Source organism: Habropoda laboriosa, unplaced genomic scaffold (genome assembly GCF_001263275.1).
Source record: "Habropoda laboriosa isolate 0110345459 unplaced genomic scaffold, ASM126327v1 scaffold62, whole genome shotgun sequence".
NCBI lineage: Eukaryota > Metazoa > Arthropoda > Insecta > Hymenoptera > Apidae > Habropoda > Habropoda laboriosa.
The window spans coordinates 774,369-800,190 of record NW_017100177.1 but is presented as its reverse complement, the minus strand read 5'-3'; the positions used below and the strand labels follow the sequence as shown (position 1 = coordinate 800,190).

The following is a 25,822-nucleotide window of genomic DNA, read 5'->3' as shown; positions in this document are numbered from 1 at the left end:
AGCCAGAGTCGTGCAAGGTGTCCAGAGCATTGATAGTCGTGTCGTCACGGGAAGCAGCCACACAACCGTCATCCGGGGATCCTCCATCACACATGCCAGCGAATGCAGCCATAGATCGCGCTGCCCTTATGTACATCAGAAGATCCCCGTCCAATACCATAGCTGGAATCCATCTTAGCTCCTCTCGTTCTTTAGAAAACTCTGGATCAGGAAGCAGCTCTCCAGGAGGTATACCCGGCCGATACTCAGGCAAACGGGCCTGACAAGAAACCAATTCCTGTACCCAAAATTCGGGATTGTGCGTAGTTAGCACCAATGCCAAAGCGAGTTAGTTGTACGCACCTATACTCCGGCTTGCTTTTCGAAACTACACGACATACATACATACATACATACATACATACATACATACATACATACATACATACATACATACATAACACATATTATACATATATACATACATACATACATACATACATACATACATACATACATATATATATATATATAAAAGTATGAGAAACAAGAAAAGTTCAAAATAACATACGTATATATTATACATGTGTTAAGACTTGCACATGTAACAACAATTAGTCATGTTTGTATGGATACAATTAAAGCTAGAAGTTAATATGCACGCGAACAAAAAGCACATTCACGTGATTCTTTTTGGTAAATGGAGTAAAATAACAATGAAGAATGAAAAACAATCATTTCACAAACAAGTATAACATGATATTTACAAGATTAGAAGAAAATGCATTTATGGAAAAAGTGATAAGAGAAACTGTTATAAAAGTGGAAATATGTATCAATATGTTGTAATTATATAAGTACTTCTCCATAAATTACCTAACTTTAATATTTCTCATAGATGGTTCAAGTAACCAATGGGTTATTATATAAAAGTAAAATAACTTGTAATTTCACCGTGACTGAAAACCACTATAAATATAAAGCTAATCTTACACTTATACAATATTGTCCTATAAATCATTATTAGAATGCTTTATCATAATAACTTTCATCATACTTAGGGTCCTTCAGCAACAGTAGTAATCTGAGGGATAGTACTTGAGTGTTGGGGCTATACTGTTAAGCAAGTAAAAATTATCATTATTATGACTTAAAGAATAACTATCATTGTTATTTGAACCATCGACATACAACAAAGCTGTATGAGGAATAGGTAGGTATTCGTGCTTTTTAATGTTTAATTCTACAATTTTTCTGTCAATGTGTATAAATACAAAACAAATATCAAAGTTGTGACCAATTGATAAAAAAATTTTTTCTATGAATGTGAACTTCAAGCACTAAGAAAACATTGGTATTTTAATTACTCTAAATCTGTAACTAAGTACACGCCATGCATGTTCTTAATAATTATTGAAAATAATATAACTACACTGAATAGCATTGCAAAATAATTATACATTCTTACAAAATACTACCCAAGTATATCCTCATTTCTTTTTAGAGTATATAAATTATTTTGATACTTAAATATTCATAAAATGTATGAACAGTGTTTATGGTTATTAATGATACCTAATATATGTATGATAATATATTCCAGAAATAAATTTTTAATATCTCAAATAAATGCTCCTATATTCTACATTAATGAATAACTATCAACTTAAAAATTAATTGTCTGACTTATTTAATTCATACATGTTATCAAAGTAATAGTATGTACATATTGTTACCATCAATATAGTTTCAAACATCTTTATTCTATGCAAAATTGTTTAAAACTATAGATGCATTGATAACTTTTGAACAATATACACATACCTAACAATGTAAGTAACACATAAATAACCTGAATGCTACCCTAACTTTAGATACAATCAAGGGAAGAATGAGATACATAAATTAGGAGCAATTACCATTGAAAATATTAGGTATTGTGAAAAAAATGATGTCACAATTACCCGGTGCTTCAATGATGAACTCTGCCTTATCTATACATTTAGAATACATATTTCAAGAGAACAAGCCTTGAGTTAGGTACATTGTGCAATATAGCTAAATAGCAAAAAAGGTTTTCAAGGTATATGGCAAACCTGGTGCGAAGGGCCAACCCGAATCTCGCCCTGGGTGCCGGCAGACATCTCCTCCTCCTCCGAAGCTCCACCGTCTTTCTCCAGCGTTTCAAGTGGCTTCTATCTTGGATTTTCAGTAAATTCCTATCATCCACCCCCTGAACTATATAGTCATTCTATCAGTATATTTATAATAACTGTTTAAGAGAAAGTACTGCTAACATGCTTCCTTTTTTAATGACCCTTTTTTCTACTATGATGTCAGTTATTATGGCATTACTTCTTTTTTATTGGTGAGTTACATAATCTATCTTACTTAAAGTGTTATTTAATATCTATAACAAATACTCTTAAAATGCAAATAAATTTTTATAACACTACTTATTAATCATTTTCTTTCTTAAGTTCCTTTTTCTATACACCTTTTATCATGTATATCCCTAACAATTTTATTAATATTTTGTAAATAAAACTAAGGCATTTCTAATTCTTTAGATAATTATCATACACACCTATGGACAATTATCCTATAAAAATAATATATAAGTAGAAAACGTTTATTTTGAAAACTACATATATTAATTTGCTTCTTTGATACCTCAATGAAGGATGAATTTGTATAACACAAACTAAATTAACAAAAGTATATGTAAACAAATCCTGAAAAAATCAACTCTCATTTACATAATCATTAATAAAAAGTTATATCTATAACCTTGCACAATTTTATGATTTACAAAGAAAATTAAATACTCGTGTGATAACCCATCATAACACCCTAGCAAAATACATATTTCTACTTTCTTTAAGTGGTCTTGAGTCACGGTGAAAGCGGTAGACGGTATAAATAAGTTTTACTTAAATCGAAACGCTTCATCGTCATCTTAACGCAATTGAAGCGTGCCAAGGAGCGATGAACATCATAAAACTTTTCATTGACTCATCGACGTGCAATGTGAGAATACAGAAAAAACAGCTATTTACACAATTTCGTCATGTACGCAGAAAATGCGAAAGAAGATGTACGCGCATGAACTTTCGAGCGGCAAGTCGATTAACGAATTATTTTGATGGAACGCATGCCGTCCGCTAGAATTTTTCGTCACATCGTGCCTCGTCTTGGCGGAATTCCGGAGAGCCGTTAAAATAAAGTGGAAAGCCATAAAATTTCAAGGCAAACTCACCCGTGATAAATGTTTCAACGATGTGCTCGCATTGTTCCTCCCGACGCAACCTGCTGCCACATGTACGCGTTACACACAAATTCGATTAAGCCGATAGACAAGCGATAGAAATTTTAACGATTCACTATGAATTAACCATCGAGCATTACGGAATATCTTGCATAAATCAGTAGCCACAACACCTAAACGCAGCCATCTTGTACTGCGTTTTGTTTCGTTTTTCTTCTGTGGGGGTGCGTTCCGATTCCATACATTCCCCCGTTTCTTTTTCATCGACGCTTTTCTGGTGGCAATTTGAAAATTTGAAATGTAATAAAAATATATTTTATTATTGGAATATTTTGATCATTTCAGTTTTATTGTTAGGAGAGCAAGAAACATTACGTAGATATAATTTATATAAAATTAATAATTCAATTCGAATACTTGGTTTGATATTCAACATTTCTAACAAGACAACGTCATACGAATTTCGTTAATTATATAAAAAAAACTTAAGATGCATTTTCTTTTACAATTTCACAATTGTTTTGCATACTTTCTAAATTGACTTTTCAATATTTTTTTTCCTATGTAACAATATCAACAAGATATAGAAGATAAGATATAGAAATTTTAAAATAAAGATAATTTCTCAATTACAATACAACTTTATATTGTCTTTTTATTACTTAGGAGATACAGAGAATAAATAAATGATTGGAATATTTACCTAAAATCACATGACTATTGTATTTAATGACACTGAACGCCAATAGCTGGCATGTAGTGCATACTATCTTCTCTCTCTTTATCATACATACATATACTTATGTCAGTATTGGGTCGTGTGCTTCCACATTTTATGCACTCAGTTTGTAGAATTCCAACAGTTTTGTACTGCAGCGCAAAATATACTGTAACTATGGCTAAAAAGACAGCAATTTTATTATTAGCCGATGGCTCTGAAGAAATGGAAGCTGTAATAACGACGGATGTTTTACGTCGTGGAGGAGTATGTTTTTTTCATTCTATATAACCTTAAATTGCTTCTACGTATTAGACGGAAATTTATTTTACGAAATATTAATAAATTAAATGTTTACTTAACTTGAATCATTTATTATAAAAAAGATTTTATGTAATCTTATTATTACGATATTACTTTCAGATTGACGTTACTGTTGCTGGTCTTTCTGATAGTACATGTATCAAGTGCAGTCGTGATGTAAAAATTTGTGTGGATAAAAAACTTCAAGATGCAACTGATAAAAAATATGATGTTGTAATATTACCTGGTGGCTTGGGTGGTTCAAAGGCTTTTGCATCTGTAAGTAAAATTTAAGCCTACAGTAATATTCATATATTAATTATTTCTTTCATATTTTATAGTCAGCAGAAGTTGGAAAATTGTTACAAGAGCAAGAAAAAGAAAATAGAGTCATTGCTGCTATTTGTGCTGCACCAACTGCATTAAAAGCACATGGTATTGCAAAAGGAAAGCAAATTACATCTTATCCTGCAATGAAAGCTGAGTTGGCAGATGACTACAAATACTTGGAAGATAAAGTTGTAATTGATGGTATGAATTAATTCATAGCATTATATTTGATTTAAAAAATGTTTCACTCATGGTTATATTATATATTATAGGTAACTTAATTACTAGCAGAGGTCCAGCAACTGCATTTGCTTTTGGTTTGGCTATTGTGGAAAAATTGGTTGATAAAAAAACAGCAGATGATGTGGCAAAAGCAATGTTGTATTCTCAGTAAAAATGAAATTAAGAACTCTTGCATAAGTGTTTTATATATATAATATGCGCATGTCATTAAAAACGAAAGAATGTATTTGTATTACATATTCATACTCAATAAATTGATATTACATTGTAAGCATTCCTTCTAAATTTTCTAACGGTAGGGAATATTCAAATTCAAAATACCCGCTATCGTTTGGCATGGCCGCCAACGGCATTAAATTTGTGAGGGATTTTGCTATCTTTCTTACTACATAATCAATGATTAAAATATTTGACATTTTACAAATATTGAAATAAAATATGCTTTTATTTAATACGTAATCCTGTTGAATTAATTGTAAATAAAAGCTTATATTAAAAGACGGCATTCTATGTAAAAAAAATAAAAATCTGATGTTTGGAAAATGTTTGAAAGCGATGATTGGGATCTCGATCAGGTAAATTCAAATTAATTTTTACGAAAAATAAGTTACAATGTTTTATAAAACAACTGTACATTGTATTATTTGAACTGAATCTGTTTAGTTAAACAGTACATACTTTGAAATAATAAAGTAATTACAGAAATAATTTTTTAATTCACATTTTTAGGATTTTTTAAATGACGTAGATGATAAAACAATTAAATATTGTTCTCAAATAGATAATCAAGGAAGTGAACCTAAAAGACGTAAAGTAGAAAAAAATAATGATCCTACTTCTTCACTGAACAATGATACAGATACATGGGAAGAAAATACTATCAACACAACTACATTGAAACAAAATGGAAATAAAGAGTCAAGAAAGAATTTAATTCTTGGAATGTTTAATAAGAATGTTCCAGATAAAAACATATCACAAGATGTGTCAAGTGATCCAAAAAGGTCATATGATAACATTCAAACAAAGGCACATGCCAGTAATACACAGAATTGTGAAAATAATCAATTACCTAGAAAAAATTTAGTACTTGGAATACTTAAAAATAAAAATAAACAAGATAAAATTATAGAAAATAATCCAAAAAATATAGAATTGAGAAAATTTGAACCAAGAATTAACAATAATGGTAATATCAATTCAAAACAAAGAAGTACAGCAATTAACAACAAAACTAGTTCTGAAATTTCTAAGAGTAATTTTAAAGTACAAAGTAGTTCAAGTAATGATAATTCTAAGCAATATTTATTTGGAAATTCCACGAAACAATTGTTGTCTAATGTATTGAAGCAACCATCTACAAGTAATATAGAATTCAAAAATGGTAGTTCTAACAACAGCAAGTTCAAGCATCCACCAGTGCAATCTAATAAAAAGTTAACACTGGTCAGAAAATTTCCTGGACCAGCTGGTCTACTACCAGATGATATAGACACTATTCCTTGTGTTTCATATTTAAATAGTTTAGAAGAAAGTGAGATAGTAAATGAAGAAAATGATTGTAATAGTTTGTCTGAATATTGTTCTCAAGATACAAAAAATCTATTTACAGAAGGTGCTTGGCAATTATTATTAGATGATTTGCCAAATGATTTTTTAAAAGGTCATGAAATTGCTACTATTAAACAAGTGGCAACTCTGAATGGCTTCAACAATACAAAGGTTGATTTTTTGGCAGGAATAATAGAACACATAGATTACAGTCATGACAATCCTCCTATTGTTTTAAAAGACTTTACAGACAGTATACAGGGAATTGTGCATAGGGATGTACCACTTAAATATCCTGGGTTGTTGGAATCTAATGTTGTTGTGTTACTACATGATGTAGGTCTTTTAAGGACTTCTAGAACTTTTGCTTCACATAAGTATCAAATTCTAATCTCACCATCTAGTTTACTAGCAATTTACACTAGTAAAGGTACAATAGAGCATACACAATATATGGAATCAGTTTTTGAAAATATTGCAGATGGAAGAACAAAGAAACAAGAAGAAGAGAACAAAGAGTGCATATCTGCAAAAGTAGCACATTCATCAAAATCTAGCTTCCAATTTAATGTAAAGAGCAATAATAACAGTAAAGGATCAATAAATTCCAAAAAGAATACAGAAAATACAAATAAAAAAGAATCAGATTTCAATACAAATATGAATGAAAAAAATGAAAGTATAAATGAATCAATGGATTATGATACTGACATGTCTTTTTCTATTTCTCCTAAACCAATTACAGATTCACAAAGTGAGAAAAAATTTAATAATTCAACATCTAAGAATTTAAAACATATAAAGCAAAAAAGTGAGAAACAGATAAATGTACAGAATGATGATAAAGAAAGAGCTGAAAATTTATTTAAAAGTTTAAAGAGATTTTCTCCAAATGCAAAGAAACTACTGTCTAAAAATTCCAAAGTTTTCCAAACGAATGCTGGGCATTCAGAACCAATGAGCATTTGTTCTAAAGAAATTGAATCAGAAGTATTAAATGATATGATTTCTCAAAAAATGGATGTTCAGGAATTTGATAAAAATATGTCTCCAAACAAAGTAAAATCTATAGTAGAAACTGTTCCTTCAATTTATTATAACAAAACAGAAAATAAACAGAAAAATATACGATCTACATTGCTGCAATTTAAAAATGCAGATGTACTAACTCCTCCAGAAATAGTTCCAGTGAAAAAATCGTCCAAAGATTCAGGGTCATTGCATGATATACTCGGCAATACCGAAAATGACTCTGACGATGAAATATTGTCTCAGTTTGATATGGACACCATTTGCAGTAATTACAATGAGAAAAGTTAGCTACCCTTGAGATGATTTTGTGGAATATTTCATTATCCAATGAAAATACGCAAATAATGCATATGAAGAGATTATGTTTCAGTATTACAAAATTCTAAAGATCCTATACTTAGGCGAATTCACATCATAAGAACTTGACATTATATTAGGAATATTAAGAAATCTGTAAATATTTATTATATATTTTGATTTTTGTACAGAATATAAATAAAAAAGTAAATATATATTTTACTTACAAGCAGAGCATTCAAAATGTACCAAATTCCTGACATTTTAACAGGAGCATGGCACTATAAAATATGTTAATGCAATTATAACAAATGCTGCGGTACCATAATGAATATATGCGTTACGAATACTAATTTATTATTAACATTCTTCAATCTATTCACGCGTACACAGCTGTTTACAGCGGGGTGATTAATTCAAAATAAGATTACTTAATTCGTCCATTACGGTTATCATTACAGCACTAAATATTCGGTACATTGTTATCTCACAGTTCAAGATTCTTCGCGATGCATATATTTTCAGATAAGCATCATCGTTTCGACGTAAATGATAGCATTTATATTAAGTATGCTTGTTCTCCTTTTCTACTACTGAATTCTGATGAATTCCTTGATCACAATCAAACATTGCAAATTCTTAAATCTTTTCGTATAATTCAAGATACTATCAAGGATACGTCTTACGATGTATCAAAGGACTAAATATTTATATTAAAAAAAAAAAGGAAGCAAATGAAATTTGGAAATAATTGTGGTGATTAAATATTCCGAGGGCATTCATATCAGCAATGATCTCAATTTCGCTGACTTTAGCCTGGATATCAGCCCTCGTCGATCACAAGCGTAGGATCAATGATCCAGAATCTATATAGGTGAGATCTTTGTAATACGGCCCATGTATACGCCAATGGGGATCTATTGGATCAACCTTGATGTACCCTGATTATCCGATGGTACATCTAGGCGTACGATCGTGTGATTATGAAGTGCAATTTACTCGCATTAGTTACGTGAGACATCTGCGTTACAATAAAATCATGCAGCATATGAGAATGCGGGTGAACACAGGTAAATGAAAATTAATTCGATAGATCACCCGAAAAATAACGCAGAACTTCCGATAAGAAAAGAGCAAACACTATCGTAGCAAACGTAGCAACCGCGAAACAATACTTTCAGAATTATTCTTATCTATGGAACTGTAATAAAAACTTCTTTTATTCTTGACAGTAGATACAAGAAAAAATATTTATCAAATTTTATTCCAATATGATTTAACGAATACTCGATTTTTTTTATTGTATAAAAGAAGCAAAACGGTTGCACAATATACAAATAATTACAGACGTCCTGAAAATCACGGTTTAATTCAAAAAGTACCTTCCAATCGATGGAACTCACAGTAATTCATGTTCATTCCGTTTCCTTAATAGACCTCATGTTACATGAAATCTGATCTTCAAACTTGTCTTTGGTGTCGCAAAAAATTCCATCCAATTATACCATTGCGTAAGGTTACATAGAGAATTACGAGACACTGAGATTAGAGTAAGATTTACATCCGTTCGATCGGTCGAGAGTTCTTTGTAATTTCAACTTGCAACTATAAAATAGTTTTTATTTTTGCTTTATTCCATGCAGTTACCGATATTTTTTCTTTTTTTTTTTTGTTTCAATCTTATCCGCCTTCTCTTTGACGCAATTATTTTGTAACAAATATCTCTATTTTTGATCAAATGGCATTTAGAATTTTATCGAGATTATTCGAGTTCATTCGGTACATTGTTCTGTTTTTTCTGCAAACTTGAATTGCACCGTATACAAACTTAAAGAGCCACTTCATATTCCAGGTTGATTAAAGTGTAAATAAGACAACAATCTCATGAAGGCACGAAACGCAAACAAAATGATGATGCACACATCTGAAAATGTTTATTCACGTTTAGAGAAAGTTAAATGTCAGTGTTTACTGTACACTGTTGACCGATTTTGATCTTCATAAATACCTTTTTTCTTTGATTGATGGATTATTTGATCTCGATACATGTTATATTACAAACTGTGAAGAACTGAAACTTTATGTAAATATCTGTCTACCTCGCTACTTTAAGTAATTTGATTTATGTTATTTCACTCCATTAATTATGTTACATCATCGATATATTTTAACGAGATAACAATAAATAAATATTATATGTTTCATAATGATTTTCGAAAATCATCGATCAGTTCTGTCTAGCTTTAGCCGCATAATACCATAATAGAAACGTCATGAAATAATGTGTTATGGTTGACAATTTTCGAGATTAATATCGACAATCGGTAAGATTACCACGAATGACAGCGACGCATGTTAGACTGTGTGTCTCGAGATAAAGATTCATATTGAGGATTCTTTGTTGATTATTATTCAGCGTGGTGCATAACAATGTTATCGGGCATTTTCGTGATATTTCTCCTGCATTACATTATCGTGAATATCGTCGCTCGATATATATATCCATTAAACTATGTACCTACTTCCTTTATTTTATTACATTTTATTTATAAACTGAAAATGATCATCCTCATGCGCATTTTGTCCAACTTGTTTGCCAGTAGTAGAGATTCAAATTCGACGTCCCATGTGCAAAGTGAATTCTGAAATATTATTACAGGTTGTTCAGCTTGCGAATACAAAGGTGTATAAATAAATGCTAACAGATTAGACAGGTCATTTTTTCTTGTCTAGACTATGTTTACTTTTATTTTTTGAACATTCAGTTACGTCAATTCCGAATTTCGAAGCTATAAACACCTTTAACATTATTATTATTATTTGAACAATTTGTCTGTACCTGTCAAGTATGAAATAATTCAGCATCTTTCTGGTTATCCTTTGTAGCATTATAAAGATGTTTCCTCATCGACGTTAAGTAGTCGTTAATAGGCTGAAAGCTCTAGTTACAAAGAAAAAAAATGTATTAATTGGCAAACGTTTTAAGCTGCAACGATAAGAAAAATATCACGGATATTAATTGATAAAGTTGGATATTTCAGTGTCAAGGAGGAATTAGAACTTTATCCATGCGCCACCATATTGCCAGTGAGAAACTGATCAGAGTCATAAATATCATAGGAGGGTTATACAAATATTACAGAAAAATACACGCAATATAGAAAGAGTATACATATATAACGTTTACATAACAGTTATTCGAATAAATAATCATAAGAAAAAAATGATTTCAATTACTACAGAGAAATAATTATATAGACTCAAATGAAGAATAATTATCCTAAAGGCATAATCACCATTAGGATAACAAGAAAATGATTAAACGATGATCGATAAGTTACGCGTTTAATTTTATAATTTTGCAGTGGAATGGTTGGTAATATAAACCTACCCTGTATCGATCAAACGAAACGTTTCATAAAAGAGAATAGAAAAGAATGAACTTCGTACGAAGCGAACATAAATTACGTATTTGAAGAAAACGTGCAACAATTGCGTCGCACGTGAACAACTATGCGAATTTTCATTAACGTGCGGATGCTAACTTACCAAGTCCAAGTACTTGTCGATGCGTTGCAAGTACGCGTAATTTGCAGAATTTATATTTTACAGGAAATATTACGAAACACGAAATAACCATGAAACATCGATTATAAGTCGATCACTTATTGCATAATACTTGGACAATTATACTTTCCATCAAATTACATACATATAACCTTCCGCTAGTACATTTATTCTTTACTCCTTCCTTATGGCGCAACTGACAGTTTCGAGGAAAAATTCTTCGTTGTAATATAGTAAATAGATAAACACCAATCTTTAATTTCTTCTTTACATTTAAACACCAGGTAAGGCAAAGACATTTCTTTATCGAACCAATGTCATGAGCGACTGAATGAATTATGGTAACACAGGATGACTGACGTACGAAATAATTAACACAGACCGAATGTTGCCGAAAAAATACGTGCTTGTATGCTAGATTTGTTCGAATAATCGCAGCTACACCGTCCATTCGCGGAATTAGTTCACCGGTTTGACGTAAGTCACGTGTTGTCATGGTAAAAGAAGTTAAATATCGACGTGCAATCTATCGGTAAGTTGTACCGCGGGAAAAGTAAGCGATTGCCGATAGGAACGCAGAGAGGGGATAAATTCGTGCAACAGTGTCCAGGAGAGATACAGAATGGTACAGTATAGCCGGGTGCGCGACGCGAAACAGGTGATAGTGCATTTGTTGAAATGATAAGTCACTTAGATTCGATCAATATCGTTAAGATTTTCACGATATAAAGACAGAAGAATTCGATGGTCGTTTAATATTCCTCAGTTAGTCTTTAGTGAACGTATACTTTCGATTTTCGATTCTGTTTAAGCATCCACCTGGTGATTTATTTTCGATATTCGTCTCAATTGCTCTTACATATCGATCGATGAGGTCGATCATTTTTAATTCTTTACCTTGAATCGATAATTTTTTTTCGATTGTAACCGATTTGAAATATATTTTGCGATAGTTTCGATTCTATCAAAACGAGACGAGATTCGTCGTACGGTATATCAAGACTTTACTTGTGTACATTTTGCTTTCTCTGGAGAAATACGTAGCGGTGAAAATTGCACAAACAAAAGTTCACTGGGAATGCACGGATCAGTGCATACACCTTGGACTACGTTCCCGTGAAAATAAAGGGACCGGATCAAGGAAAGTTCGCGTAAGTGAATATTTTTTCGACACTACCAAACTACCGGTTTATCAATTCGTACGCATGAACTATCTTTATTGTTCGCTTATGACATTTACTAGCTCGTAAGACGACGATTAGTTTTATGCGCCATTTAATAAGGCATTAACGTTTTTAACTATCAACTTCTGTGCGTGTTTATTCACACGCAACACAGTTAGACGAATAATTTCAAATACGCGTAATAATCGAAAGGTACTTTCGATTTTTAAGGGTAATTTTACTATCGAAACGGCGTAACACCACCGACGATTTGTCCTAATCATTGATAAAAAGGAAACGGGAATTACCGCCGCTAGTGAAAGTGGTCTAAATCGGTATGGAAAATAAAAAAAATTACAAAACCTACTTTATCGATAATTTTATACAGTATGGTCCTTTCGTCTATGTTTCTCTTTTTTTTCCTTTACAGATCAGTGATCTTTGCAAAAGAACAAGTTACAAGTGACCCAAAGCTACAGGTACCGCGTTATGCAACGACTTGTACCTAAAAGTATAGAAGCGCGAGTTGCATTTCTAATGATACCGTACATAGCATGTTCTAGGAGGTTTCGTGACACACATTTCACAATAAAATGGACATTGCCTGAAACCGATATTGTTGATACATAATACAATGCAGTAAAAGTGATACACATTACTCTTACATTCGAACATAAGTGCTATTTGAAATAATAGTTCAACGAGATACAACGTATAGAGACGGAATTCTTTTTATGTGTTTTTTTCTTCTTTTTCTTGTCGTACCGATTAATAGAGCGAGAAATTTATTAAGATTTCTTCGTATTTTCCTTTATGAAAGTTATCGTTAGATAAGATTCTCATAGATTACAAGGAAATTAAACGTTAAAGTAAAACGAAATAGTTTGCGCGAACTTGATACTTAAAAGGCAAGATATTTCATTCTTAAAAGCGAGATATGCCTATCGCCGTAGCCTTGCCTTGTTTCAAGGTTCCTTTTAACAAAGGTATGTATTCGGCGTATCGTTTTTTGTTCCCTTGACAAGTTATCAATAGGCGAGCGTAATTTTCCGCGTAACAGAGAAGTGTGCAAAACTGGACTCGAATGCATTGTTAATTATGTCAAACGAAACAATAGATATTTTCCTTTTTGTCACTCTCTTAAATATTCTTCGACACTTTGGCCGTTGAAAGAGAACGAGATATCTTAAAATTTCACGGTCAAGAATTACCTGTTCGTGCGCTGCATATATTTTATCTATTTTCGGCATTTATAAATTCATATCAACGTCTGTATATCTTTCGTGTGAAACACCAATTACACAATTTTCACACTTGCTTTTCAAATCAACCTCTATGTATGTATGTACATTTTACAGTTGCGTTACTTAAACTCTGTAGCTAATTACTTCTATTAATTATATCCTCTCTGTACTTGCACATTTGCAGATCATGAAAATGCATTTCACGAATCAGTCGAATCGCGATCATTTACCGGTTGCATCAGGATCTGGATCACGTGACGAAAAGAAAAAGGTGAACCAGTCCTTTTTATCGTCGGGGATCTCGTTCAAGCGGAAAATACTGGCCGGCACAAACGTTCGACCGGTGGCGTTTCATTTTTCTCCCTATGATGAACATTTTCCTGCTAGTACAAGAGTTCAGAGTAGCTGATAAACAAATAGGTGGATTTATCTAGAAATAATTCACCAGACGCAGTTATTGTAAAGGTAACTGCGGAGGTAGGCGCAACACGTGCTTCTGATCCTGTTTTATCTTATTCTTTAACCGGTTCACGCTAGAACGATATCAGAGAGAAGAGAAGAAAAAACATAAAAAGAGAAGACCGCGATGCTGCTTTCCAGCAGTATCGTGATTTAATTTTTGATATCATCGAACCTTGAACAGCGGACGTTCAAGAGAGAGAGAGAGAGAGAGAGAGAGAGAAAAAGAAAAACATACACGATTTTATCCGATATATTTTATTGTGAAACAGTTTCCAGGTACGGAGCACTTCTATAAATTACGAACGTGTTTACTTCGTCATTTATCGAGCAAACGATCCACATCCGTAATACAGAGAGGAAAAAAAATTACACAAGGTCCACGAGGATTTGCCACTTACATACGTAGAAATGAGGAAATGAAAGGATGCGTATATTTATAAAGTAAAAGGTAGAACAGATCGTGTGACGCGTTTTATTTTTTTTCTTTGTGCAGAGACGTCGACGGGGGGAAAAAATCGACGCTACTTTGCACGCGAATTATACTTCAAGCTTCAACAGACCTGTTCTTTTCGATATCTTCTTTATTTGTGTAGGTGTTCAATTTTATAACAAAGGAAAAACGAACGTCAACTTTGAATCTGTATATTGAATTTAATCGTAAAACTTCTTTGTGTTTTTTCTTATATACTACATATATCTTAACGACGTGCACGAGGAAGAGGAGAAGATGCTCTCACGTATCCTTGAAATAGCGAATTTCCCGTTTCGTCGAGCAATTATAAAGATAACGGTTGCAGGTAGTACGAAGAAAATTGGATTGGATGATCGAGAACAGAGAGTGTTGTCTGTACAAAAGTTACAATGATTTAATTACACTCGATTGTTCCGTATGGGTAGACATCAATTATCTCGTTGTTAGCTTCTTCATTTGGCCATGATAGATCGAAATGTTGAATAGGATCGCATAGATTAGCCGATCCACGTGGCCGACCGTAATTTCGCCACTTGACTCCGCGGACAACTTATTGTGTCACCGTAATCTTGTTCAGTGTCGAACTACCTATTTGACGTCTGTCCTCATCGTATCTTCTTTCACGAAATAGTCTCATTAGTATTCCTTTCCTACGCCGTTTAATTTCTCGCGAGGTACACGGTCACCAGTTCTCCATTTGCGGCACATGCAGAACATCACTTACCATTCTTTTTTCTTCTTCTTCTACTATTCGCCGTGTCTGACGATTCTTCTTTCATCGAACAAAACAGATTTACGATCGAAACGAACAGATATTTTTTTCTCTTCATTTTTGTCGAAGAGATACGATAACAGATTCCCTCGATTTTACATAAAAGCATCACGTTTGGTTGCAGCACCGACTCGTGCAAACGGAAATTCTCATTTGGCGACGTCTTAAGTTCAAGGACAGAGAACTTGAGGACTCGAGTGGATCACCAAATAGGAAAAGTCTAAAGTTATGACAACATCAAATGGTAAGTTATTAACTGAGAAACACGTTCGAACGTATACATTTCAAATTGTTCTCATTTTATGATACTCACTGCCGTTTCATTTTAGCGAAATATTCACGGTACACTACATACATACATAAATTATTCCGTAACCGAACTAACTGTAATTTACTGTAAACCACATGTATAAGAGCTATCCCACGTGCTATGTAATCATTATCATGGCGGATGTTGCAGTGGCAACGGATCGCGGCACGTGGACGCCAAAATAGGTGTAACAGAAGGATTATTATTTGTCAACGATAAGGGAAATCGTCTTTGCACGTTCCACAGTTATCGCCAAGTTCCATGGAACACGTATAAATACCGCTTTTTTCATGCAATCGCGTCTGATGACCTGATAACGAGCGTGCATTATCACAACTTAACCGGATTTCTATTTACGAAGGAATTATCGCTTTTAACGAGAAAATACCACCTTGTTGAAGAAGTCGCGTACGATTTTGATTCATTGTACGATAGCACCCGAGAAATCTGTAATTAAACTGTATCATTGTGCTTACATAATAATACAATGATCGATGTTTGTTTCTTTTTTTCGCCGCGACGGAAGTGTTCCCCCGTGATTTCATTATCGTTGATAAAACGCAAACGCAAAAATCTACCTGAATGCCTACCGGTGGTTTAAACAGCTCGGAGAATATTTGTTCTCTTATTTCAAACGCGTTCCGCGCTGTATAGGTCATTCATGATTCATAATGTGTAATTACCAGAAGCAAAACTTTCACCTGAACTACATGCATACACACTACCGGATTAAAAGTTTTGAATCATTTGTATTTGTAATATTAATTTGCTATCGAGAATAGCAAAAGCTTAGACGATTTTTGCACGTCGATACGTAGATAATGTTTGCGAGAATTAACTGATTATGTTCCTTCATTCGAGACAGTTTTCCTTATAACTAGCTTAAATTTGATAGCTCCTCTATGGAAATAACAGGGATTACATATCTTGAAAATACGCAGTGATTCGAGAACTTTTAAACGATGCATAGTACTCTGATCCGATGATTCAAGAGTAATTATCTGATATTCACGAAAGAATCTCTTTCTCTCTATTCGTACGATTAGGAATAAAAAATGACCAAACGTCGGAAGTACAGTGGCAGAAGATTCAAACTGGTCAAGATGATGACATGGTGAGTGTGTCCTCGGGAAAATTATACGTCAAAAATTTCCATCGTCCATACCAATTACATTTAACGTGTTACATACTTTCAGCATGTGTACGGATTCGAAAAGAGCAAGTTCAAAAGCATTCTGGCTTGTATATCCTACGTATTGACCATTGGCTGTGTCAGACTCTTCTTCCATTGGTATCCCCAATTACATCTCTATGCTACCCACAAAAAGTGTTCTCTGAATCAGGCCACAAAGCTGCTCATAACTGTAAGAATTCCACTCTTTAATTTATACGTTCTATTTTTTTACTTTCTTCTTTCTAAACACAAATTACGAATATCCGATTGTGTATTTTGAACAAATTTATCTACGACTAATCTGACTCGTAAGAGAAAAAAAATGGATAAATAAGATAAAACACTAAATCATTCGAATAGGTAGAACTAACATTGATGCTTTAACTAATAGTTATGAACGTGATTCCCGCATGTAGGATAACTATCAAGGAAAGTATAAGTCGTACTTCGTGAAGGATGTGAAGACTATTTCAGTGAAGAATATCAGGTCGGTTTATCATCAGGTTATTTCGTCCATTTAGCAATCAAATCGCGACCTTTTCTCTTATATATTTTTTCCTCACTGTATCTTTTCTCTTGTTCTTTCAATTAGCGTGGAAGATTTGTCGAGAAACTTGGACAGCGACGATGAACATCTCATCGAGAAGATCAGGTGTAAAAAGTTAAAGATTAATCTAAAGAACGGCACGCAGTGCGAGGTGTTCGAGTACAGAGCATTTTGGTGCAAAAAACAATGTTACATCTGGGACATCACACAGAACACGTTCTCCAGATTGGTAGGCTTAGACAAGTACACGTTGTGTTCGGATCTCAATCTCAATAATAATCAAGGACTCTCTAAAGAAGAACAATGCCTTAGGTAATAATAAGATAGAAATCTCTCGTAATTTCTGTGTGCACGATGTTCAATTTTGTCCAAGAGATACCACTCTAATCGAAATAATGAAACAAATAATTAGCTGATTTCATCGTTAATACCGCACAATTCTTTTATTTCCTTCGAACGAATCTTTTCGTTCAATCGATTCCATTCCGCGTCCCGTATTAACTATTATACATATATGTATCTCCTTTGCATATCTTTTTTTTTATAGACGTATCGTATACGGAAGCAACGAAATCGACGTTCCCGTGCAAAGCATTGGTGTGTTGCTCTTATTGGAAGCACTGAACCCGTTTTACATATTTCAAGTATTCACACTATGTGTATGGTTTGCGGAAGGCTACCTGTACTATACTGCAGCGATCATATGTATGTCATTGTTCGGAATCATAAGTTCCATAATACAAACTCGTAAGGTAAAAAGAACACCGATCTGGTCATTTTTCAACGCTTTGCGCCGGCCTCTATTTAACTTCTATTAGGATAACATCTAAAAATGGATCAATTCAAGTCTATTCCTGAACAATTAAATGAAACCAATTAAGGGACACTCTTCTTTTCACTTCCTAGTCTTTTAACGACCTCGCTGTAATTATACAGGAACACTGAACGCGAGGCAATTTTTGCCTTGGATTTTTGCAACAATCCTCTGTCGATCATTTTAAGCGTATTCTATAATTTCTTCATTCCTAGTTTCTAGTTTCATTGGCAAGCTCAAAGCGTTAGCGTAAATTTCCCCGTCTGTGAACGTTAGTCACGCTAAAATACGGAATATTCTCGCAGAATCAGATTAATCTTAGCGGTACAGTGGCGTCCACGGAAACTGTTCGTGTGCATAGAAGTTCCAAAGTGGTGGAAGATATACCGAGCAGCGATTTGGTACCGGGTGACATCATAGAATTACCAAAGCATCAAGCTACAGTGGTCTGCGATGCGGTACTATTAACAGGACAATGCATTTTGAACGAATCGATGTTAACCGGTACGATTGTATACGAATCAAATGTTTTTCTTTTTTTAAATCATGCTCCTTTTATACGTGTAATTATTCGTCGATTAATGAAATTCCAGGGGAATCTGTTCCGGTAACAAAAACACTACTGCCATCGCGTCACGTTTTATACGATTCTAAAGAATGTTCCCACCATACGATATATAGTGGCACCACTATTATACAAACCAGGTATTGTGCTTAGATTTCGCGTAATTGCTGAACACGTTAGAAATAGGTTTAGAACTACATATTGTTAATTGGTTGTTCCCCTAATTAGAAGTTACAGCAACAGCCCGGTTCTAGCACGGGTCATTCGAACAGGATTTCACACAAGTAAAGGTTCTCTGGTTGCTGCCATATTGTACCCACCCCCGGCAGATTTTAAGTTCGATCAAGATTCGTATAAGTTTATCGGCATACTAGCGTTTATCGCAACATGCGGTTTCATATATACCATTGCGATCAAGGTGCATTTTAATATTACCTCTTTTAGATACGTAACGGGAATTAATACCCCCTTGAAATAAAGCATTACATATCTATGATGCTATTTTATAGGCTTATAGAGGAATTACAGCTGGACATATAGCGATAAGAGCCTTGGACATAATAACAATAGTAGTACCGCCGGCATTACCAGCAGCAATGACAGTGGGAAAGTTATACGCTCAGGCGCGACTTAAAAAAGCGCAAATATATTGCATCAACAATAGGGTTATTAACGCATCTGGCAGTATAAATTGCGTGTGTTTCGATAAGGTGAGAATGTTTCTTTGTATAGTTTCAATTTATGGATATTACTTAATACCAATGTTAATATTAACATTTCCATTTTATTAACTTATTGTAGACGGGTACTTTAACGGAGGATGGCTTGGACATGTGGGGTATTGTACCTTGTACGAACAGTGTTCTTGGTGAATCAGAGAGAAGCATTCCTAAATTAAACGATCACGCACTTTTCGAGGGAATGTTAGTTTGTCATAGTTTAACTCTAATAGACGGTAAACTCTGCGGAGATCCTCTAGACGTTAAGGTATTACGTTTACACATACTTTCACTGTGCTTCGAGTGAAAAGATTGTTGACTAAAGGAGAAGATGTCGTTGATCGATTACGTATTGCAGATGTTTGAAAGTACCGGGTGGATACTAGAAGAGTTCAATGTTGAACACTTGAACAAATATGATCTCATAGCGCCAACGATAGTAAAACCACCGATAAACAATAGTTTTACGCAAAATATGAACGAGATATCGGAAATCGGGATAATACAGCAATATCAATTCTCAAGCTCTCTGCAACGAATGTCTGTGATAGTACGTGTACTGGGATCGAATACTTTCAAAGCCTATACGAAAGGATCGCCCGAAATGATACTTAGTTTGAGCAAACCTGAAACTGTACCGAAAGATATAATGTTTTCCTTGAAATATTACACGGAACAGGGTTATCGAGTGATAGCTATGGGACGAACGGAATTGCCTGAAAATAGTAATAAGGTAAAAAATATGATCGTTTCAATGTTTTCTTTGAACTTTCTAAATGTTCCTATTTTTGCTTCTTTTTCAACGCTAAGTTTCCTATTTTTGCATAGATAACGAAACTGTCTCGAGATGCAGTCGAACAGAATCTTGAATTCCTAGGTTTAGTTATTATGGAAAACAGGTTGAAGACACCAACTATACCGGTTATCAGAGAGCTGAGAACGGCTGACATACATGTCTTGATGATTACAGGTAATTAGCATTTAGCAACCGCCGTATGCCGGTACTTCAACATGTTCGTCAGCGTGAAACTACTAGTTGCCGGATTGCGAAATGATTTATTTACTTTTCACATTCAGGGGATAATATTCAAACTGCAGTGAGCGTTGCGAGGGAATGTGGTATCCTGTCGCCGCACGACTCTGTGATAGACGTTACCGTAGTCATGGAAGAGAATAAGTTACAACCAAAGATATATTTCAATGCACAAGAAATATCACCGAAACTTGTAACGTCACTTGATTCCGTAGAGAATTGTTAAAACTGATATTCAGAAGAAAAAAAAGAAAGAAAAAAAATTACGACTATTAATCTCTTCTTCTTTCCAGAGTCTTCATAATAAACAACTCAAGATACCGGAACTGCAAGATATAGAACAAAATATAAGCACCAGTAATTATCGGTTCGCTTTAACAGGCCAATCGTGGCAGTTGTTGCGTGAGCATTTTCCAGATCTGGTGGCGAAAATCTGCGTACGTGGTGCAATATTTGCCAGAATGACCAGCGATCAGAAGCAACAATTAGTGTTGGAACTGATGCAACTCGGATATTATGTCGGTACGCATCAACATTCAACAGTTACAGTACTTTAATTGCATTGTGCCATGAAACAGTTATTTAAAAATGTTTCGTAAACGTTATAGCCATGTGCGGCGATGGTGCTAATGACTGCGGTGCTCTGAGAGCTGCACACGTCGGTATATCCTTATCCGAAGCAGAATCTAGGTAATATCTCAATGCTAAAGAATTACATCATTTTTACATAACAGCAACCGGCAATGTAACTTTCATTCTATGCGATAGGCTTATGATATTCGTATTCATACTTTTATGATACAAGGTGATTCTAAAAATTAGGTCAACTCTTCGTCGGTTGATTTTTCAATTGAAAATTTCTTAAAAAATCGCTTAAAAACAATTGACATAAATTTCTAGAATTATCTTGGACGTTTCAACAGAAATAATTAGTGAAATATTATTTTTAGTGTCGCGAGCCCTTTTACGTCCAAGGTACCAGATATAACCTGCGTTCCAAAGGTGATAAGGGAAGGACGCGCCGCCCTAGTTACATCGTTTGGTATCTTCAAATTTATGGTCACCTATTCTCTGACAGAATTTTTGTCCGTCATTATTCTCTTCTCAATCGATTCGAATTTGACAGATCTTGAGTTTCTTTTTATCGATATCTGTCTGATCGTTAACTTCGCCTCATTCTTCGGGAAGACTCAAGCGTATAAAAGGAAGTTAGTGAAAAAACCTCCTATGACTAGTCTGTTAAGTTTCACAACGATTTTCTCCTTGTCTGTACATATGTTCATAATGACGATCTTTCAAGCTATCGCTTATTATGCGGTACGTAGTTTTCCTTGGTTTACACCATTCATTTACATAGAAGATGGTAATGGTTCATGCTACGAAAATTATTCTGTTTATTGCGTTTCTATGTTCCAATATATAACGATGGCTATAATGTTTTCACGGGGAAAGCCATATCGAAAGGCAATTTATACGAACGCTGCATTCATGTTTTCTATACTTTTGTTAACCATCGTTTGCACCTATATTACAGTTTACCCAGCAAATTGGATAGTAAATTTGCTTGAATTACTTGTACCTCCAACATACGACTGGAGGATCATTATTTTGGCACTCGCTTTTGTAAATTTTATAGTTTGTTTCATTGTTGAAATATTTGTAATGGAATATTTAGTCGAGAAAAAATTAAAAACAAAATTTTATAGACCGGAGAAATCTAAGAAAGAGTATTTAAGAATAGAACATGCATTGAAGAACAACTTGAATTGGCCAAAACTTAGTAAAAAATTACCAACATTGCCTTTAACGCCGAGCATAGAAAATATTATTAACGTGAAGTATCCAGAGGAGCAGTCTTATGTAAACGAAACCGAAAAGAATTTAGAGGATAATAAACTTCATCAAACAACAGATTCGAACAAAGACAATAGTGGATTATACGTGTTTGATAATTATTCGTTCGTGGATGATGAAGTGTCGCGAAATACAAACATGATAACAAGATTTTAAAACGTGCCTTGAAAATGTTTTATCTGATGTTACAAGTTTTTAATCACAGTATTTGTACATAAGTATTATGAAATATTGTCGACACATTGCTATAGAGCGATACAAAAACATACAGGATAAAGTTTGTAATTATTGTACATGTCTAATATGTATTTTTAATAATTGTCGAAGTATATAACTTAATGATGTTGACGATTGCATACTACTAAACAATCTTTCAAAATTTTCGTAGTGCAAGAATCATTAATTTATTGAGAAGATGAAAAATACTGTCTCCTGTAGAGATTTTTAATAAAACGTATGTAAAATATATATTTATTTTGAAAATATATATTTTTGTTACTTAATAAAAAATTTCAGTGTCTAAGAAATAAAACAAATTGCAGATCATAAGACGAGATTGTTTTTCGTCTTCAGACCCAGTAATTTCAATCTTTTTAACATTCTCTGTAATACAAATAATACATGCATTGTTCATAAACAGAATATTAATATTTACTCAATATTTTTAAGTATATTTACCTATAATATCATTGTAATTTGCTTCAAGTTCTTTATGAATCCAATTTCTATAACGGAGCACAATTTTATTTATTATTTGTATTGTATTTTCGTGTATTTTTGGCTTTAACAAAAGACTTGGCAAAGTTGAGATAAATTCTTTAAATGCAGTTTCCCTGCAATGTACAACAAATTATTGTAAAAGGAACAAGAACAATTTTAAGAAAAATAGTAAAATTATTTACCTATGCAATTCATGTAAAGTGTGGTCTAACATTATGTCACTAATAACAGAAAATAATTGCAACTGCATTTCTTTTTTTGAATGATTACAACATGTATTTATAACTGACTGTAATGTTTCATTCAAATCAAGATGATTTTTGTACCAAATTTTACTTGCTTCCAAAAATAATGTTCTCAAGAGCTTAGTCAGTTGTGGTAATACAATATTATTAATACTAGTCCAATTTTCTAGTTTTTCTATAAAAAAAAGAGAGAGAAACAAAACGTTACTAACATATTTGCATTTAATTATTAAGTTCAAAAATAAAATGTATCATACCATTTAAATACTTAATTATAGATCTGCAGTAACTTTTATTTAATTTAGACATCATTTTATCATCATGTATTGATGTAAACCATATATAAATTTGACAAATTCTTAAATTATACCCTAAACAAACATCGTACGATTCAGAAAAGTCTTCTTGACGTTTTCTGTTTTTTATTGAAGAAAGAAAACTTCCAGCTGCACCTAATTTATTGTATGGAAATTTTGAAAGTAAGATTTTTGTATAGGTATTCTGAAACTTCTCTTTAAACCAATATTTCATATTTATATCACATTCTGTGTATAATATATCTATACATTCAATTATTAATTGTATTATTTCTACAATACTTTTTAATAATTCTAAAGCTTCTGTAGATATTAAAAGAGCAGAATTATCTGTATTTTTCTCATCTGGGCATACTTCAATCCAACTATCACATATTAGTGGCATTAATAATTCCACATACTTCATGAGCTCCTCTGCATCTAAACTTTTTTCAATGTTATTCTTTTTCATATCACCAGTTTGTTCAAACTGAATGTCACAATTCTGGAAATGAGTATTTATGTAAACTGGAATATATCTAGTATTTTTATTCACACGTATAACTTTTCCACTTTCATTCAAACCATTAGTTTGCTGAGATTTAAAAAAATTAACAATAGAACTAAACATAGTAGCAAGTCTTTCCAATACTTTAATCCTCCATCTAACATTAGTATTTTTGGTATTCAAAGTTGTTACTAATTGTCTTCCAGGTTTCATTTCTGTATGCAACTTCGAAATCATATCCAAAAAATTTGGCAGCACTTTATAACTATTTCTTGCTAGAATGTTACTACAATTTTGTACAAGGACATCCAAGAAAAGTAAGGAATCTTCTTTGATACGTGGATCTATATGTGTCATGGCACACCTCAAATATGAAACCAAAACATCACAATAAGGGTTAAGTTGATCATTAGAAACTGGACCAAGAATTAGACTCAAAACTTTCAAAGAGTCACGTCTTATATCTCTCTCTTTATCAAGAGACAATGCACAAATGCCTTGCAAAAGAGGTCCAAATTGTGTGCTTAATAATTTTAAGGAATGTTCTGACAAAATTTCTTTCAATTCTTTCACAGCATCTTGTCGAACTGTTGAATTATGATGTTGAAGACGTGACAGTAAATCCTAAAAATTAAACTTTTGTTGTTAATCACATTTATTTAAAATTCCATATGCACATCTTCTGTGTATGTATGTGTAATGGTACCTTAACATTAAGCTTTCTTTTGCTAAGTATTTCCGTTTCATCATGCTGTTTCAATTGTTCTCGTATTACAATCTTTTTAATTTTAAACGTTGGATTCGTGACATTTAATCCCTTTGGTAAATGCTTTGTTTTCTTTGCTTTTAATTTTACCTTAGCTTTTTCAGATTTCAAATGTTTTAAATGTTTATTACCCTTGGCCATGATAAATTAATAATATGAACGAAACAAATTTGCGCTAACTTCACGAAAATTGTTATATATAAATCGTATTCCAAGGTTTTAGGTTAAGATAATAGAAATTATAAATCAAAACAATGTTTCCTTAGTACAAATCTTATCACACAAAAGGATACGTACATACTTATAATCCATTACATAATGTACAATAGTTTAATATTAAAAAGTACATGTTATGTTATGGAAATTAAATACCAATTGTGTTTTTAAAGTTGCTGCTTAGAACAAGGTTATGCACGAGGTAAAGATGATAGTGTTATTACGTGTATTTACTCGAGTATAGTCAATGGAAGAAATATATCGAGGTCGAGAAATCGGTCAGGCGTCAAAGTTTACATATTCGAGCATATCGACAAACGAATCAACAGAAACCTGAAAAGATAAGGGCCTGAAGTCAGGGCCATTGAAGTATACTTTAGCTATGATTCCGTTTAAATTAGAAAACCTAAAATACGCGTACTGCACCAATTAGTGTCATTTCTTAATACTGGGGGGATATACAGCTAAAGGGGCCTAAAAACTGACGTTCTTTCAAAATTTTTATTTAAGAAAGTATAAACATTAATGTATCCATAATTTTTTCATTAATTTAATCTTATCTTAGGTTATAATAATAAATTCTTTTATGTAAAAATATCAATAATATATTAGATAATATATTGAAATATTAAACACTGAAAATATGTAACAACA

At 33.0% G+C, this 25,822-nt stretch overlaps 5 protein-coding genes across 6 annotated transcripts in view; 3 read left to right on the top strand and 2 right to left on the bottom strand.

Annotated features, from left to right (window-relative positions):
• The window catches only part of LOC108578914 (arginine-glutamic acid dipeptide repeats protein), a 9,464-nt gene extending 7,272 nt beyond the window's left edge, over positions 1 to 2,192 (bottom strand). The window contains 3 exon segments of the mRNA XM_017942331.1: position 1; positions 4 to 259; positions 2,076 to 2,192. The exon segment at position 1 is cut by the window's left edge and continues 67 nt beyond it. Coding sequence (XP_017797820.1) covers position 1; positions 4 to 259; positions 2,076 to 2,123 — 305 coding nt within the window. The 5' untranslated portion in view covers positions 2,124 to 2,192.
• A 1,857-nt stretch (positions 2,193 to 4,049) lies between these two features.
• On the top strand, positions 4,050 to 5,036 carry LOC108578864 (protein deglycase DJ-1-like). The gene is made up of 4 exons (XM_017942274.1): positions 4,050 to 4,232; positions 4,389 to 4,547; positions 4,610 to 4,799; positions 4,871 to 5,036. The coding sequence occupies exons 1-4, from the start codon at positions 4,050 to 4,052 to the stop codon at positions 4,990 to 4,992; spliced, it is 654 nt and encodes a 217-aa protein (XP_017797763.1). The 3' UTR covers positions 4,993 to 5,036.
• Positions 5,037 to 5,348: 312 nt separating this feature from the next.
• Positions 5,349 to 7,712, top strand: LOC108578802. Its single transcript, XM_017942200.1, has 2 exons — positions 5,349 to 5,416; positions 5,571 to 7,712. The coding sequence occupies exons 1-2, from the start codon at positions 5,384 to 5,386 to the stop codon at positions 7,710 to 7,712; spliced, it is 2,175 nt and encodes a 724-aa protein (XP_017797689.1). The 5' UTR covers positions 5,349 to 5,383.
• Positions 7,713 to 12,250: 4,538 nt separating this feature from the next.
• On the top strand, positions 12,251 to 22,684 carry LOC108578815 (probable cation-transporting ATPase 13A3). 2 transcript variants are annotated; one of them, XM_017942213.1, is made up of 20 exons: positions 12,251 to 12,439; positions 12,683 to 12,786; positions 12,882 to 12,930; positions 15,526 to 15,645; positions 16,758 to 16,825; positions 16,908 to 17,075; positions 17,302 to 17,372; positions 17,478 to 17,744; positions 17,980 to 18,184; positions 18,552 to 18,750; positions 18,840 to 18,951; positions 19,040 to 19,229; positions 19,321 to 19,521; positions 19,613 to 19,798; positions 19,889 to 20,263; positions 20,359 to 20,500; positions 20,608 to 20,756; positions 20,857 to 21,085; positions 21,172 to 21,253; positions 21,514 to 22,684. In XM_017942213.1, exons 4-20 carry the CDS (start codon positions 15,630 to 15,632, stop codon positions 22,571 to 22,573), a joined length of 3,720 nt encoding a protein of 1,239 aa, XP_017797702.1. In that variant the 5' UTR covers positions 12,251 to 12,439; positions 12,683 to 12,786; positions 12,882 to 12,930; positions 15,526 to 15,629; the 3' UTR covers positions 22,574 to 22,684. The 2 variants fall into 2 exon arrangements, with proteins under 2 accessions (XP_017797702.1, XP_017797703.1); XM_017942214.1 differs by lacking the exons at positions 12,683 to 12,786; positions 12,882 to 12,930.
• A 232-nt stretch (positions 22,685 to 22,916) lies between these two features.
• Positions 22,917 to 25,093, bottom strand: LOC108578887 (testis-expressed sequence 10 protein homolog). Its single transcript, XM_017942298.1, has 5 exons — positions 24,893 to 25,093; positions 23,640 to 24,810; positions 23,320 to 23,557; positions 23,096 to 23,250; positions 22,917 to 23,020 (listed from the first exon to the last, which is right to left on the bottom strand). The coding sequence occupies exons 1-5, from the start codon at positions 25,091 to 25,093 to the stop codon at positions 22,917 to 22,919; spliced, it is 1,869 nt and encodes a 622-aa protein (XP_017797787.1).
• Between the last annotated feature and the right edge of the window lie 729 nt (positions 25,094 to 25,822).